The sequence below is a fragment of the Haliotis rufescens genome, unplaced genomic scaffold (assembly GCF_023055435.1).
Source record: "Haliotis rufescens isolate VD_foot unplaced genomic scaffold, xgHalRufe1.0.p SCAF_12, whole genome shotgun sequence".
Lineage (NCBI taxonomy): Eukaryota > Metazoa > Mollusca > Gastropoda > Lepetellida > Haliotidae > Haliotis > Haliotis rufescens.
The window spans coordinates 27,437,064-27,454,573 of NW_025963802.1; the positions used below are offsets into that span (position 1 = coordinate 27,437,064).

General features: G+C 40.1%; 1 protein-coding gene across 4 annotated transcripts in view; it reads left to right on the forward strand.

Moving 5' to 3' along the window:
- LOC124116109 overlaps positions 1 to 8,783 on the forward strand; it is a 55,760-nt gene extending 46,977 nt beyond the window's left edge. For all 4 annotated transcript variants that reach the window (XM_046477348.2, XM_046477356.2, XM_046477361.2 and 1 more), the window contains exon 3: positions 567 to 8,783. In XM_046477348.2, the coding sequence (XP_046333304.1) occupies positions 567 to 766 (200 nt within the window). In that variant the 3' untranslated portion in view covers positions 767 to 8,783. The remainder of the gene's footprint in view (positions 1 to 566) is intronic.
- The last annotated feature ends 8,727 nt before the right edge of the window (positions 8,784 to 17,510 follow it).

Sequence of the window (17,510 nt, forward strand, 5' to 3'; positions counted from 1 at the left end):
TTTTGACCGTATTTGTCTTGGCCATTCATGGATGCAGACATAACACTCTCTGGATAAGCTTAAGAAGAGAAAGATGCGTGGATTGATGTTCATGACATCAATCACTGGATGGTCTGGGCCAGACTCGATTATTTACAGACCTCCGTCATAAACATGATATAGCTTGAATATTGCTGAGTGCAGTGTTAAACAACAAACAAACAAATTGAGAAGTGAAAGATGCCAGGTTATGTATATTTTATGTTATTGTGCAAAGAGAGATGGGTAACAACAGGTATTTCATGTATGTTTTATCAGCTCATTCTTGCCAAGGTGACAATTATGGTAAATTAGAGATTTTTAATGAAAGCTTTTGCCTGGATAATCAGTACAATGCAAGCAGGTTAACTCTTGCCCTGTTCAACTAACAATGAAGATACTTGTTATACAGTTGTGTTTTCTGACTTGGTCATACATTCAGGTAAATGTTATAGTTGTCCAACAACAGCTGGCCTCCTCTGTGTAGGTGTTGAGTAAGCTGGTAACGTGAGAAGGCTCACTGATAGACCTGTCTTGTTGTTTTGCAGCTACGGAGTATGAGCCTCTGGCACAGCAGTCCGGACACAGGCAGAAGAGAGACTTTTCCTTTGTGAGTGCACGAGAGCTACAGATACTGCGAGAAGCTGTGGACGAGTTGCATGGCCACATGTTGCAGCTGACCAGTGAGCTCAATAGCACCACCCACACCTATCTCTTCATGATAAAGTGTCTTAGCAATCTTCACTGAGGTGCTCCTGAACTGGGGAAAACCTTCATGTGAATCATCAGTTGACAGAGCTTGGCATACCACCTTCATCTTGTATATTCAGGATGACATATTTTGGGAACCTTTACCCTTTAACACCTCCAGCTTCAGTGCCTACATACCCTATACCACAGGGACAATCTCACAGGGCATGCAAGAGGACCCTTGTCATGGCAGCTCATAGTCACATAGGGCTGCTCTTTCACAATAACCTCTGCATTCAGGGTTGCAGCTCATATCATCATGGTAGCCATGCTAGTTCTACTTAGCTTGATGTGTAACATTACCTTATGTTGTCTCAGGTGTTATGGAAACATCAGCTATACACCATGTGAAGACCTATCAACAAGGACCAGTGCTGTTCCTTGTGTTGTGTGTTAGAGCAAGGTGCTGGATAGAAGGGGCAGTGTTCAGTGTTTGGAAACTGTTACCTTGGGTATGTTGCTTCATGATCTCAACATTTTACAGACGGGGTAAAACATTTCGTGGAACTGCTGCAAGGCATCAACACCTCACCAGGTACAGACTCAATGCTCCAGCTTTTCCTCTCAATATTGTTGTTGTTTTCATTTTAGTCATCAATAATCATGTTTTGTCATTATTGCACCAGTGTGTGCCAAAAGCCATTTGTATTGTGTAAGGTATTGGCAACAGTAACAATAGAGGCCTAGGTCTCAATCCACAAATTATTTGAGGCTCTGTGATATTCATAAGCCTATGGTACTCTATAGAGTTACAACAGGTTGTAACAATACGAATGCTTTGTGGCTCGGGACCCTGACCACATGTTATGAAGGCTTAGTAAAAACTGGTTTGGCAGAGGGTTTACAAATGATATGCCATTTTGGAAAGATATTGTCATATGTGTTTACCATCTTTAAGATATGGCATTGAAATTTGAATATGAACACAAATTCAAGCATATTTCAACTTTTAATTATATTCATGGTAAAGGTTTTATTCTAGTGTGAGATCATCAACACCTGCAGCTTGCTCACTGACAGAAGGGGCGGTCGGGTAGCCTAGTGGTTAAAGCGTTCGCTCGTCACGTCGAAGACCCGGGTTCGATTCCTGACATGGGTACAATGTGTGAAGCCCATTTCTGGTGTCCCCAGCCGTGGTATTGCTGGAATATTGCTAAAAGCGGCGTAAAACCATATTCACTCACTTACTCACTGACAGAATTTCATATTGAAGGCAAAAAATCCTGCTTTGAAGAACTTCTTAGTGCTAAGCTTCTGGTGGCCTATTCACAAGCTGTCTTACTGCTAAGATTGCCATAAAGGTGTTGTAGCGAAATAAATCTGAGCTAAGTCTTTCGAGGTTGTCTTTTTAAGTTATCTAAAATTATTATAAAAAGAATAAGACAGGGTTTGGAACTGTTTTAGGAGCTTATGACAGGTACAAAGGTGGCCAAAAGATGGCATGTTGAAAAAAACGATTTGACAGTGTAGGTATACTCTATGTATGTATTTGCAAAACACTGCTGAAACACCCTTTTCTTGTCAAGGGCAGTTACTTTATATGGAGAGTGAGAGTGGTTTCCCTTTGACTACACATACAATGTTTGACATAAATGGTGTACAATGGAGTGAGCACCTTGTCCATTATCTATAGCTTGATGGCAAGTTGTTTGAAAAGCATTTCGTCCATGAATAAATATTACATTTCCATTGATAAAAGATAATGATTCAAGTTTCTTTAGTGTTGTGTAAAAAAATACTTCAGATATGTAAGGTTGATTTGCAGTGGTAGGTTGATTCACATAACATTCCTTCCCAAATGGTGTGTGTGTGTGCGTGCGTGAGTGTGTGCGTGCGTGCGTGCGTGCGTTTCATTGTCATATGTTCAGTATTTCCTTCTCACATCTAGCAAACAGATGTTTGTTCAGTGTGTTTGAAGCAATCTGTCTGTTTTTGACATGTGGCCATATCGATATAATTCACATATTTCTTGTCCTTGTAGATAGTTTCCCTTTAACAAGGTGTGAGATCCTTGCATACAGGATAATGTGCAAATTCTAATTAAATTTCTTCTGTGATTTACATAAAGGTTAAAATTCAAGTTTTAAAATCGCAAAGTTGCTTGAAGATTTGTTTTAATTTAAGATGCTCAGAAGACATTCATGTGTAATCAGTATCTCTATGAATATTCAATCAACTGGCATAGTGTCCAGAGCCTTTTTTCACTAGCACTGTTACCGCACACCGAAGACGGAAATACTGCACGCTGAATTGTACCAATATCAGTTGAATGATATCACAGTGCACCATTTAGATAAGTTGTTGTTTTAGTTGAACATTGTTCTTTTCTAAGGTTAAGTAGTGTACTCCTATTTGTTTACAAACTATTTAGGTTGGAGGTGTATTTTGAAACCGATTGAAAAAGCGTCGTGAAATGTGAGACCCCATATGTATCGCTAGAATACGATATATTGCTACTTTTTCACATATATCTTTTAGCACATTTCTTTTTTCTTCGGCATCATCCTTTCACATTCTATATATCCATCTGCAATGCTTTCTGGATCTATCTATAAGCATGATAAAGGACATCAGCTTTATGATAATATCCTTCATTGATCAGTATTACAGCACAATAACATGAGGCAACAGCATTAATCGTCACATCAACATTTACCTTTGATAGAGGTTTAATTGTTTATCTTTAAAATGTGTATTAATTTTAATAAAGAAAATTTTTAATAATCAATCTAGGGAATTCCCTGAATAATTGTCATTGGGAAATTATGTCTGTGACAAAAGAGCTCACTGTCTTAGCTAATATTTGTGTCGTAAGTAAGATAACGTAGCAATAGGTAACACAGCTTCAAGAATATCTCTTATGGCAGTCATAGTTTTAGTTGCAAGTCATTAAGATTTGTATCAGCGAAGACAGCTTCACGAATAGGCTGCCTGAGTTGTATGGTTGGACTTGGTCAGTGTAGCTGCAAGATTACTAGATAGTAGGATGTGTGTTTTAGGCAGTATTTTAAGTCATAAATGTGTTTACTTTGAGATATTTGAAACATACAAACAAATGAGATCATATGTGTTCATACCTGTAGCAGATATTTGATTGTGTTGACATGCTTGATGTATGTTTAATGTCATTTGCTGTTGTATTTGAGGGAACTTACTACATGACTACAACCTCTGTTCTGGTGTACACAACCGACAGCATGGTATTGTTTGATCTTAGACATATTACAACATGCCAAATCATTCTCAGTACTGAATGTTAAAGAGCTTTTATGTTAGGCTGAAAGGATAAAAGTACTTGGTTCACAGGCCCTGAAAGCATATCAACAATTGGTTCACAGGCCCTGAAAATAAATAAACAGTAGGTTCACAGGCCCTGAAAGCATAAATGTAGATTGTTCACTGGACCTGAAAGCATATTAGTAGTTGGTTCTCAGGCAAAGACTTGAAAACATTTATACAAAATGTACCTTCTTATATATTTTGTAAAACTGTGGTACCATGTGCCTTCTCTGGTGCCATTCACAGAATATGTCCCTGTCTAGAAAGATCTTGTTTTGTAATAAACCTGTCAGCGGGTCAGTGAGGTGTGGTCAGTAGGTATTTCAGACGTCCTCTCCCACTACTGTACTTGACAACAGGCAGTATCACATACTCAAACCAGACAAATGTGGGTCAGAGCCAGTCCATTGGGAACAACGTTTGTATCACAAATATTTTGTATTCACTTGAAAAATCTTCAATCTGGTCCAAGTTGACTTGGTGTCAAATGGGCTGTGACAGGCACTGAGCACAAGCAGGAGGTATTAGGGACCGACCATTTAATATTCTGGGGGGGACCTGGGATTTTATTGAAAAAAATATATTGTCCCTGAAAATTCCTGAGACCCTGAAAATTCTAGAGAAAAACAATCAAGGTGTTTTTTGTTTTGAAATAATTCAAGCTCATTGTTTTAAATACAAAAATATCTGGTTTTGTAGATGTTGTAGCTGTAGCTGAAAAAATATCTAAGTTTCGATACCGAATTCCAGGACCCCCCCCCCCCCCCCCAACACACACACACACACACACTGGCCAGATATGAAATGGTCGGTCCCTTAGGTTACTCTATTTCTTATACTTTTAGTGCTTTGCATCTACATGTTTTGTGTTTAGGGGTGGAAATTTAAGCCCGTTGGAGATTCTGATGATGGCTTCAGCAGTACTTTTACTTCATGGTTATCCCTCAATGCCTTATGCTTATGTGCTGGTTCAAATATCCTATTTCTAACTTGATGGCACTGTCCATGCAAGCAAAGCAACTTGTCACTTGTAATGCTTATATGTTATGTCATATTATTTTACGGTTTGATATGTGAGATGATTTGTGGTTCATTGTATATGCTTGAGTATGTTCCATGTAGTTCCACACATACCTCTGTGTAAGGTAGGTCCACTACTACAGAGCCAACATGTGACAGCACCATCACGCTGTTACGGTGGTGCACAAACCACAAACAGTCATAGGAACAGTGACACAAATTGGACTGATGACAGTTCAACATGGCTCAATATATAAGATTAATCAAAATTCGACCCCTCATACAGTGAAACCCATAACACAAATGTAAAAGTAGACCACAGCAGTTACAGGGGATGATAGGATTATGTTCTATTAGCTGCCGTGACCTTCCATAGCTGCTAACCTTGGAAGTTTTTTTTCATAGCTGTGTGTTTGTTGAACCATCTGGAACATGTAGACCACCAAGATGTTCTGATACTGTTAGGGCTCGTCTCCCTGGCCCACCATGTGTTCCACATGTATCTCTCTATAGATGAGCCTTATGTCTGTCTGTAGTTGAACCATGTGTCTGCCTTAGACATGCCATTATGTTTGTATATGCTTAGATGAACAGTGTGTCTGTGTGTAGGCCTGTTCCTTCGTGTTTCTTGTACAGTTGTCGTCTCAGGACGGTTGAAATCCAACATGCAGGTGGTCACTCCTGAAGTTCACCAGCCTGATGCCTGTGTTTCAATTGAACATTGTCACACTGAAACTACCAGAAACTGTGTACACAAAGAAATGAATTCTATATGCTATTTCCACTGTTTACATGCTTCACATGTTTGATGGTGTCATCACTGAATTTCAGTGATCCATTCATATGATTTTCACTGCTATTTTGACTTTTGCACCCAATGGAATCTGTTTCGGCAGATAATCAAGATTATTTTCTGGCATTGACTTTTTATATTTATAAATTATTATGGATATTTCATCAGTACCTGTTAGTGAAGATGCAGAAGGAGAAACTGTTTTAAAGTAATTAAGACTTTGGGTTTTCTTGGAGCTTTTGTGAAATATGATTATGACTTAGAAATGTGCTTAAAAAGACTTTTTTCTTCAGATGAAATGAAAAAAAGAATAATTGTAGAAAGATGACTCAATGACTGCCTTTGAACACAGATGAAATTGAGACGATTACTGTTAATTTAGCAAGATGTTCATCACAGCCATGTTCAACCCACCATGTGAAGTGATCAGCCTCTTGTAGGATACAGAACTAAGGGAATATTTCATGCATGGTGTGCTTCTTAAACAGTCATGTACTACTTTGGTTACACAGATAATTTGAAATAAGACAGATGACGTTCATCAACATCTTGCCTCACCTTGACAACAGTAATCAACTTTTTAAAATACATGTTGGAGTGGTTGCAGACTTGACGGTGCCTGCTATTTCTGACATTGTTTATGTCCATTATATCAAACGTGTAGCACAAACACTTTCATCAATACAGAAACCATCAACTAATGTTGTCAACAAGGAGGATCTGATGTGACATGGGAAGAGAAACATCCTCAGAAACTTGCATAATAATCTGCATGGCATCTGCTGTCATGAATGATGACCCATGGGGAATGTTGGACTTTATGGCGGGAAATATATTTTTCATGGATTTTAAAAAAAATATGGCAAGCATAATTGATAATACAGGAACAAATTTGAAATAGAAAATGTTCAGCCATTACGATAAAACCTGAGGGTGAAGCCTGTGTATTGTGGGACATGGTTTGATTCGCCACACAAGGTACATGATGAACATGCTGTGTTAATATGAGGAAACCCATGTTGCATTAGATATAACACAATGATGTTACGTGGTGGACTTTCAACCAAGTCATTGTTTGGTGATGGGGCTCTCAAGTGTTTCAAGAACAATGCTCACAAGAAGTCCTGCAGCATGTGTAATAAGAGGCGGCTCAATAACCTGACATATAGTGGATGACTGCATTCACTTCTTTTGTCATTGAGTTCAGGTTACAAAACTGAATGTTTTGTGTATCACCATGACCCTTCAGTGGGTTGGATGATGGAATATGTAGGATGGAAAGCTGAGAAAAGTTTTAACTAGACTGACAGATATGGGTAGCATGAAGAAGCCAACCATATTCCTCACTGGATGAAATAAGAGTGGTAAAACCATTGCCATAATCATGAGAAATGTCTGGCCAGGTACTTTGAGTAATGCTTGTCATGTATGTGGATTTGACTCAAATGGAATTCAACAACAGGTGCTACACCACACATGACACCTGGAAACAAAATCAAGTGAACACCATTTTGTAACAACCAATGAAATGAATTATGTGTACATCTATATATGAAGTGTTGGTGTAATTGTTAAGAAAATTGTTGGAAGGATTTGATACAAGGACATAATTAAAATAAAATTGTGCGGAAAATTAACCACATTGCAAAGAACATAATGCTGATTGCAGCTGTCACTAATAAGTTGGATTATGAGATAATGTCACAATATAACTGCCCACTGCACAAGCAGTGTACTTCTCTGTAACCAAATGATCAGGGGGGGAAATCCAGCTCACAAGCAAATATACTGGTACTTTCTTCCAGCAGCCAACTAGTATTCCTACATTTTGCTGACATACCTTTGATTCTCATCATGAGTGAACGTCTATGACTGATTCTCATTCTGGGCACTGCTTCCCAAAGGAGAAACTTTGGGCATAGCTGGTTTTTACCACTAGAGGTGGCCATCACAACACATCACAACAATCAGTAGAGGAAATAACCAGATTCATGCAAGATTTTATCACTTGTGTGAATCTGTAAGAGTCACTGATACTCTGCAGTGGATTGTATATGAAGGCAGGATTGAAGCCCCTGTTCTCCATCAGATGCAGCAGTGGCTTCTCTGAAAAATTCATTTCAGTTAATTTGGCTTTTGTTTTCTGGCTTAGTCTTGTAGCATATGTAATGTAAAATTAAATTTCTTTAAGTTGAGTTTGCTATGGCTTGCTGTTCATGAGAGTGTGTATTTGTATGTTCATGATTATATGTAGAACTTGAAGGTCATCCTGTGAGGAGTCCGCCGCTGTGATATTGCTGGAATATTGCTAAAAGCGGCTTAAAACTATACTCACTCACTCATCCTGTGAGAAAAACATGGGAGCTTATGGCATGAGACGAGGGGCTGCATTGTCTCACCACATGGAGTAACAACACAGATGGTATTTCATGTCATGGCTAACAAGATGTCCATGCTGAAAAACTAAAATGATTGATTTGTGATAGCTTAACCCCTGACATTTAAGAAGATTTTATTTACAGTATTAGATGTGAATGGTGAGAATTTACAAAAAGCAATGTGGTTTTTTTTTCATATTTAGCCTTGTTAGCCTTGCATATTCCAAAGATCAGATTAGCTGTAGAATTGATTGAGGTAAGACCCATGCAGTGCTGACCACCAGTTTTGAGCAGTCTATTGAAGCAGTCTGGTGCTGTGAGACACAGCTGCAGAAACAAGAAGGCTCGGATCACCAAATATCTCACTGTCTGGAATATGTGTACATGATCTAATGTGATGATTGCTCAGTGATATTTGTTTATTCCTTGTAAACAAACTTATGTATATAATTATCATTTTGTCAATAGATGCCAATCAACATCATTATTTTTGTTATAGCCGTTTTCTAATTTTTTCATAAGAAAAGTAAAATTGTTGAGATCGTTTCGTGTTGTTTTTTGCTGGGTTATTTCTTGTATCTATTGTCTTGAGACTGTGTTATATTTCTCTGTACCAATGTATCTACTAGGGCAGGAAGAAGTGGAGGACAACCATGTGGGTATTGTGGACGAACATGGATGTTGTTGTTTTTTGTCACATCATATGGGGCAAGTTAACAAGTAGAAGTTGGATGACTGATTGAGTTTTGTTTTGATGATATTAGTTTGATATTCTGTGACAGCAAATATCGACAGAGGAGAAGGAAGCCAGCCGTCTGAATGGGAAGGGGGAGATGAACTACTGAGCTTTTTTGAGACATGTTATTTCAGAATTTATGCTTTCAAGTTTGAAATGATGTTAATGATCAATGATATTATGCCTTAATATCTGATCTTTGGATAATATTGTATTACATAATATGCTTTTTACTAAATGATTGTGAAGGTAAAAATGTGGCTTTGGTGAATCATGAATGCATTTTTTAACAAGTGAAGTTCAACACTTCCTTATGTTCATGTTATTTTGGATTTGAACTGGGTATTCTGTTGTCAGGATCTGTTACTTGGCTAATTGCATATCAACATTGCCTGATGCTCATTGTACATGCTTTCAGTCACTTGTTGCCTGGCGACGACTTCATCATTTACAGGCTGCCCTAATGAAGCTGGAATATTGCTGACTGCTGCATTTTACAACTATCACACGGCACTCCAGAACTACTAGGCCAATCCAAATCCTTTGGTGATATTTAGTTTGCAGACAACAGGACCCACTTGCACAAAGCCATCTTAGCGCTAAGACTATCGTAAGTCTATGTTAAAGTATGGGAGTTACGATCATCTTAGCGCTAAGTTCGCTTTGTGCAAGTGGGCCCAGAATTATAAGGTTGGAAACAATACCCAAGCTTACATTGAAAGATGTTTAAGGTTTATCTCAGAGTATCAACCTTTCATGACTGGTTAAAATGTAGGTAAGAGTAATGATGCATGTAAACTTAGTTGGATGACCATCTAATAACGAAAAGTCAAAGGGTACATGCTATGACAACTGCCATGTGACTGGTTGTGCACTGATATGAACGATATTCTATGAGCACCTGCAGCCTTTATTGATTTCAGGTATGAGTATAGCTCCCCAGCAAACTACATTTGTCATAAGGGGCGACTGAATGGATCAGGCTCCGAGACTGTTGTTGGCATGTGATCTATCCTAATTGTGTGAATCTACTTCTGTCAATCACTGGATGGGCTAGCCCAGACTTGATTATTTACAGACCGTTATCATAAAGCTGTAATTTTGGTGAGTGCGGCCTTTAACAAGAAGTAAAAGCAGGTTAGATGGCTGACCATGACAAGGAAGTACCTCCTGGCATCTGGGCTACAACTGTACCAACTTCAGTTACATGTCATCAATAATATGTATACAAAGACCATTTAATTACAAGACATAAAGTTTACATGGCTAAACACATCTCTTCCTTCATCCCATTTTATTTGTTTATTAATTGCAAAGCTTTCAAACATGACAACAATCAATACACTTGGACATGAAACCTTTCAAATCCTTGGCTCAGTGTCAAATACAGTTGAAACCATTTGTTTATTGGAAGATAAGTAATATAATGTAGAATACCAGATGGACGTCTTCAACAGCACACAATAACTATCCATATAAACAAATTGTTCCACACAAAGCCTTTGGGAGGAATTGAAATGCCATCACATATTGATTAACTTCTTGCTGACAGTATTTCATGTGAAACTCACTGCAGTTCTAAGCAGGTGTGGAGTGAAATGAAATACTGTTTATTAATGTCATCAATTTCAAAATTGAAAAATATGAAATGTTACAATTGTAAACTAATATGTCTTCTACACATTTCTGTGCAATTTGAGATTTCACTTTTAATCTGTTAGAAATGGCATCAAAACCAGGTGTCTAAACAAGTGGTTTGTTGTGTATCCAGATTTGTTCATCTAGAAAGGCATGTCAAAATTATACTAAGTTGTAAGTGGTTTAAAGTTCTCCAAGGCATCTGGGAACAAGTGAAGTCACATGAGATTGCGTGAAAGGAATCGGGTCAATCTTTAAACTGCTCCATGGAACTAAAATCTTCACGACAAACAAGGGGCCTAACGTTCTAAATCAGGGAGGTTGTGTGAGGCATATGACCTCACTTGTTCCTTGATGCCTTGGAGAATCACAATCACACTTAACTTTTAAGAAAGTATCATTTAAATTTCTCAATTCTCCTTCAGCATCAGGTCATGAGATCTCCCATGACATTTTAGAACAGTTGCAGTGGGCAAAACAAACCACAGACTAATAAAATAGAGTAATCATCAAAAACTGGTTTTGCAGACCATTGTGACGTCTTCGGTTACTGAACGTCACGATCAAACGACATCACTAATAATTCCATTGAATATCCTACCTCTATTACATCACCACGCTATAAAATATTTAAGATTTCCAACATGCGTACTGTTCACTGCCAACTATCTCTGAACCAGTTCTGGGGCTAACCCTATTCTCAGGCTTATGTGAGTGTGCATGCGTGATGTGGGGCATGGTCACGTTTCCTGTTGCTGGAGTGAACATCAATTTATTTTTTTATTACACTCATCTCAGTTTTGGATTCGTATAACACTGTAACTACTGGATCATCTTCAGGACAAAAATTCAGTCACTTGCAGTTGCTGGAAATATTTGAGATATTATAATGTGAGAAGGTAGTTGACGTGTTGTTGGAGATGGACTCCCCTATCGGCGTCTGCTCTGGGTGCAACATCGACCAAGAAGTCGAAGTAAGACCGATCCTGTGTCTAGTGGTAGAGTGTCTATCCGGAGAGCAGAAGGTCTGGGGCTCGATCCCCGGCCGTGTCATACCAAATGACGTTAAGAGATGGTACTTGTTACCCTGTCTGGCGCTGGTATTAAGGGGGTAAAACTGGGTCCCATTTCACCTCACGTCACCCAAGATGCCAGTCGGGCAGGAAAAAGCATCTGCACCCCTAAATCGTTATGTTCTTATTGCAAAGATATATCCAAGGAGACGTGTGGAAAACGATCCCCTGGAGCTCTCCTAAGCCTAGTACGGCAAGGAAAAGTAGAGCCTCTGCTGAAATGTCTACCTAAAGTGAAAACTAGTAAAATCCACTAACGGTCACTCGGACAACAAGAGGGCAGGACAGGGCGGATCCTCCGGACTTGAAAGAGGCTATGGCCCCCTTCATATGAGCAAATTCCCTCAATCAATGGTGTCGGCCATAACTGTCAATATCAGCAATGTTTGACCAAAGCTATGCGTGCATAGCTCATGACATTATGGATCTGAAAAAGTTTGTCTCTCAGCAAGAGCTATATGCGGCACAGATCATGTCATACTGATCACGGTAAATCCCATTCTTTGAGAGGTTATATATCTGCTATTGCACCAAGACAAAGCACGTCATCTGACTATTGGGACCAAGGACGGGTCGCCAAGAAGGATTCCGATGCTCATACCTCACTTTCAGTCTACGTATCTTGAGGGAAAACTTGTGCTCTGCAGATGGAAATTGACATAGTACGTCCAAGATGTAACAGTCTGATACCTTGAGACTACATTAGGAATCCTATGCTGCTAGTGCAAGGACTAGGAGTCATGTCCCTTCACTCAACGTAACATGAGACAGCCATGGCCAGTCATGCAGCTTCGACGACTCACATTCTCCGTTTTGTTACCGTTACCCTGATCGTAGCAGCACAAGCCGAGGGGATCCCCAAGCCGAGCTCCAAGTCGGCAGGCAGGAACAGAACACCTCCGAGTGATCATGGCTCAACCCAGCGCAGGCTGCCTAGGGGGGAATATCTTGAATAATAATGCCTCTTCCCATTACGATGAGGATAGACCTGTTGATGACAACAACCCCAACGTTTACTCGTTTAAGGGCACCATAAATGAACTGTGTAATCTCACACAGGAATGAAACCCATTGAATATGAAGGAATCTACAATCCGTGCTAATTGAACGTGCAGCGAATGAATAATCTGTCATGAAGGTGAAATAATTCTCCACTCTACCATTTCCCATAGCAAATCCGCTCACACGACACATGGCTGTTCCTTTTCACCCTCTACCATTGATGAGGAATATCTTTCAACCAAAATGTAAATCGACATGGACAGGTCGATTTAGACACAATGAACAAGCAGATGACTAGCATTAGCACGTACATTAACTGGTTTGTGGCAGTCATACGGCACGTATTTCTTTAGCCCTCAGGTGCTCATAAAAACACTTCTGTTTCACCGAAAATATCGTTTAAATAATGCCACAGCTTGCTGAAAATCAACGTCGACGCGCCGTGGGTATTTTGCAAACAGGAATATCGTAAAATGAAGTTTAACCAGACATATTAATGTACATCGAAACACAATCATCTATTTGGAGACGTTATCTACAGAAGGGCAACACTCGCGTGGTTATTATTTGGTTCCACGCAACAATCTGGCAGGAAACATCAATACAGTTTGTAGGATCTCACAGTCTGCAATATGTCTACCAACTGCTGGAGTGTCTGTTTTACTAACCTGTGTCTACCAGCTGCTGTGTGTGTGTGTGTGTGTGTGTGTGTGTGTGTGTGTGTGTGTCTGTTTTACTAACCTGTGCCTACCAGCTTTTGGTGTGTGTGTTTTACTAACCTGTGACTACCAGCTGTTGGTGTGTGTGTTTTACTAACCTGTGACTACCAGCTGTTGGTGTGTGTGTTTTACTAGCCTGTGACTACCAGCTGTTGGTGTGTGTGTTTTGCTAACCTGTGTCTACCAGCTGCTGATGTGTGTGTTTTACTTACCTGTGTCTACCAGCTTTTGGTGTGTGTGTTTTACTAACCTGTGTCTACCAGCTTTTGGTGTGTGTGTTTTACTAACCTGTGTCTACCAGCTGCTGATGTGTGTGTTTTACTTACCTGTGTCTACCAGCTTTTGGTGTGTGTGTTTTACTAACCTGTGTCTACCAGCTTTTGGTGTGTGTGTTTTACTAACCTGTGACTACCAGCTGTTGGTGTGTGTGTTTTACTAACCTGTGACTACCAGCTGTTGGTGTGTGTGTTTTACTAACCTGTGACTACCAGCTGTTGGTGTGTGTGTTTTACTAACCTGTGTCTACCAGCTGCTGATGTGTGTGTTTTACTAACCTGTGTCTACCAGCTGCTGATGTGTCTGTTTTACTGACCTGTGCCCACCAGCTGCTGGTGTGTCTGTTTTACTGACCTGTGTCTACCAGCTGCTGGTGTGTCCGTGTTACTAACCTGTGTCTTGCAGCTGCTAGTTTGTCTGTTATAATAACCTGTATTTACAAGCTGCAGGCGTGTCTGTTATACTAACCTGTGTCTAACAGCTGCTTGTGTGTCTGTTTATTTAACCTGTGTCTTGAATTTGTTGGTGTATCTGTTTTACGAACCTATGTCTACCAGCTGCTGGTGAGTTTTGTTTAACTTACCTCTGTGTATCAGCTGCAGGTGTGTGTCTGTTTTACTAACCTGTGTCTACCAGCTGCTGGTGGGTTTCGTTTACTAACCTGTGTCTACCAGCTGTTGATGTGTGTGTTATACTAACCTGTGTCCACCAGCTGCTGGTGTGTGTGTGTTTTACTAACCTGTCTCCCCCAGCTGCTGGTGTGTGTTTTGCTGACCTGTGCCCACCACCTGCTGGTTTGTCTGTTATAATAACCTGTATCTACCAGATGCTGCTGTGTCTGTTTTACTGGCCTGTGCCCACCAGCTGCTGGTGTGTCTGTTTTACTGACCTGTGTCTTCAAGCTGCTGGTGTGTCTGTTTATTTAACCTGTGTCTTGAAGTTGTTGGTGTGTGTGTTATGCTAACCTGTGTCTACCAGCTACTGGTGGGTTTCGTTTACTAATCTGTGTCTACCAGCTGCTGTTGTGTCTGTTTTACTAGCCTGTGTCTACCAGCTGCTGGTGTGTCCGTGTTACTAACCTGTGTCTACCAGCTGCTGTTGTGTCCGTGTTACTAACCTGTGTCTACCAGCTGCTGGTGTGTCCGTGGTACTAACCTGTGCCCACCAGCTGCTGGTGTGTCCGTGTTACTAACCTGTGTCTACCAGCTGCTGGTGTGTCTGTCTTACTAACCTGTGTCTACCAGCTGCTGGTGTGTCTGTCTTACTAACCTGTGCCCACCAGCTGCTGGTGTGTCCGTGTTACTAACCTGTGTCTACCAGCTGCTGGTGTGTCTGTCTTACTAACCTGTGTCTACCAGCTGCTTGTGTGTCTGTTTTACTGACCTGTGTCTACCATCTGCTAATTCACATAAAATATGTGTACTATTTGTTAAGGTTGTGCATGAAAAGAGATGTTCAGTCATAAAATAAATGAGTATTAAGAAACGATGTTTCTAGCTGCACTTAACTGAATATGTCTAAGAAAGTCATCGTTGAAATTACTTAACTCCGTAAACCACCTTTGTCTGGTTAGTTTTCTTCATCTTATTTAAATATCTTATTTAAAACTTAATAATTTGCAAATAACAGATAAACAGCTGAGAAAGAATGAGTTGGATAGCTTGCCAAATATACTTTTGTAGAAGAGAATATTAGTATCAGGGAGGTTCAATACTTTTACAACAGGAATAAGTGAGCGCTTTTGTACCGCTTACATTAATTTTACTATAAGACGTTGGTAGAACAAGACTTATCGTTCTTGTTTGAAGTAGTACTGGTGTTCATACACCAATATAGAAACCTTTGAGAGGGCACAAGTCTACATTTGTCCGGGAAAGGGACGAGCTGGTCACGAATGCGTCCTCAATTCTCCGGACTGTCCACCGTGCCGCTGGTTCTCACTCACGGAGAATGCTGCCTGCAAATTAGTGAGCCCATTATAAATAAGACACCTCCCACACACCTCCTTTTGTCCACTTTCATCAGATCATTAGATCAACTGAATCTCTTAAAAGGTAACATTTGAGAGCACAACATGAATACCTTACCACTGTTTCTCCTGTATTGGTGGCAATACAGTGCATTCACTACCACTTGTGCCCTCCTCGAGGGTCAGTATATTGCCGATGAAGAGCAGTAAGTGAAACAATTCAAGCTCCGTATAAACAATGCACAGTATAGTCCAGATGATACGGAAAACACTGTCAATCCAAGAGAGTAAACACTACAAGACTAAGTTACCAAAGTCAACTGACCAACCGGACGCATGAACACACACTGACATTCATATCAAGCACAGTCTCATGGGAGCTCACGTGACGTGATGCTGAAGGGAATTATTAATTTTCAGTTATCATTTAGATTTAGATGATCAAACATATTTTAGCACAGAAGTATTAACCACAGTACAATCATGTCATACAGTACAACAAGCATGTCAGTGAATTCTCCATACAAGTATATCAGTAACCTACTTCAAATATTTGACCCATGAAGATCCGGGGTAGAATAGGTCTTCAGCAGCCCATTCTTGCCGTAAAAGGCGACTTTGCTCGTCGTAAGAGGTGACTAACGGGATCGGGTGGTCAGGCCCGCTGACTTGGTTGATGCATGTCATCGTGTCCCAATTTCGTGGATCGATGCTCATGATGTCAATCACGGGATTGTCTGGTCCAGACTCAATTATTTACAGACCACCGTCATATAGCTGCAATATTGCTGAGTGCGGCGTTAAACAACAAACAAACAAACAAACACACATCAAATAATCAAGGCGGTGACTTCAACAAACATAACATGTCTTTGTCCTGAAATACAATGAGGACAGACCTATAGCTAGAAAGGGCTGTAGCCAGCATATGACTTGATGGAGTAAATCAGATACTATTTTGGACCTTGATGCCATTAACAAATATAAATTGGAGGACCCATGAAGGTGTAAGCTTATTTATCTTGAAACAATTTCATTAGATACATAGATGATCTGATTGGAACTACCCATCTAAAACAATATCTTCAGAAAACGTGGTTTATTAATATTTGGATATTTATTACTTCCTTCCATAGTATTTTATCCAGATCACATGAACCAATCAGTTCACATCTTTCTAACATGGAGGTATGATAAAATGTGTTATTCCACATACATCCCACTTCTACATATCAAATTTCAAAATGACATGCAGAAGTGGCTAATGGCAAATATGGTTGCCATGTTTCAAATAGAATGGAATTCTGTGAGCAAATTTTAGAGACACCATTGCTGGTATCGTCAGCTTTATAGGCCTTGACGTTTTAGAGTGAGTGAGTGAGTGAGTGAGTGAGTGAGTGAGTTGGGTTTAACGCCACTTTTAACAGTATTCCAGTTATATCACGGCGTGTCAGCTTAATGTGGGAGGAAAGCCCCAAGTGATGCAGGTCTCAGACATTTACCACTTCGGTGAAACCCACGAGCACGGGTATGGTGCTGACAAACCTAGAAACATAATCAAGGGCAAACCGGGATTCGAACCCACAATCATAGGTTTCTGGCGTGCCCAAGGGACGCAACTCTGCACAGCGAATCGCGGCGCCTTAGACGACTGGGCCACCCGTGCCCCCTGAAGTTTTAGAGACAATGAAAATGTCAAAAGTTACCGATGAATCACAAAGATGTCAATGCTCATGTTAAAACTTTACACAGATGACCGGCACCAGGTACAGGAAGATAACAGAAGCTCACCATGGATGCTCAGAGTAGGCAAACAAATAAAACTGGAACTAGGGACAGTATCGTGTTTATTAAGTATT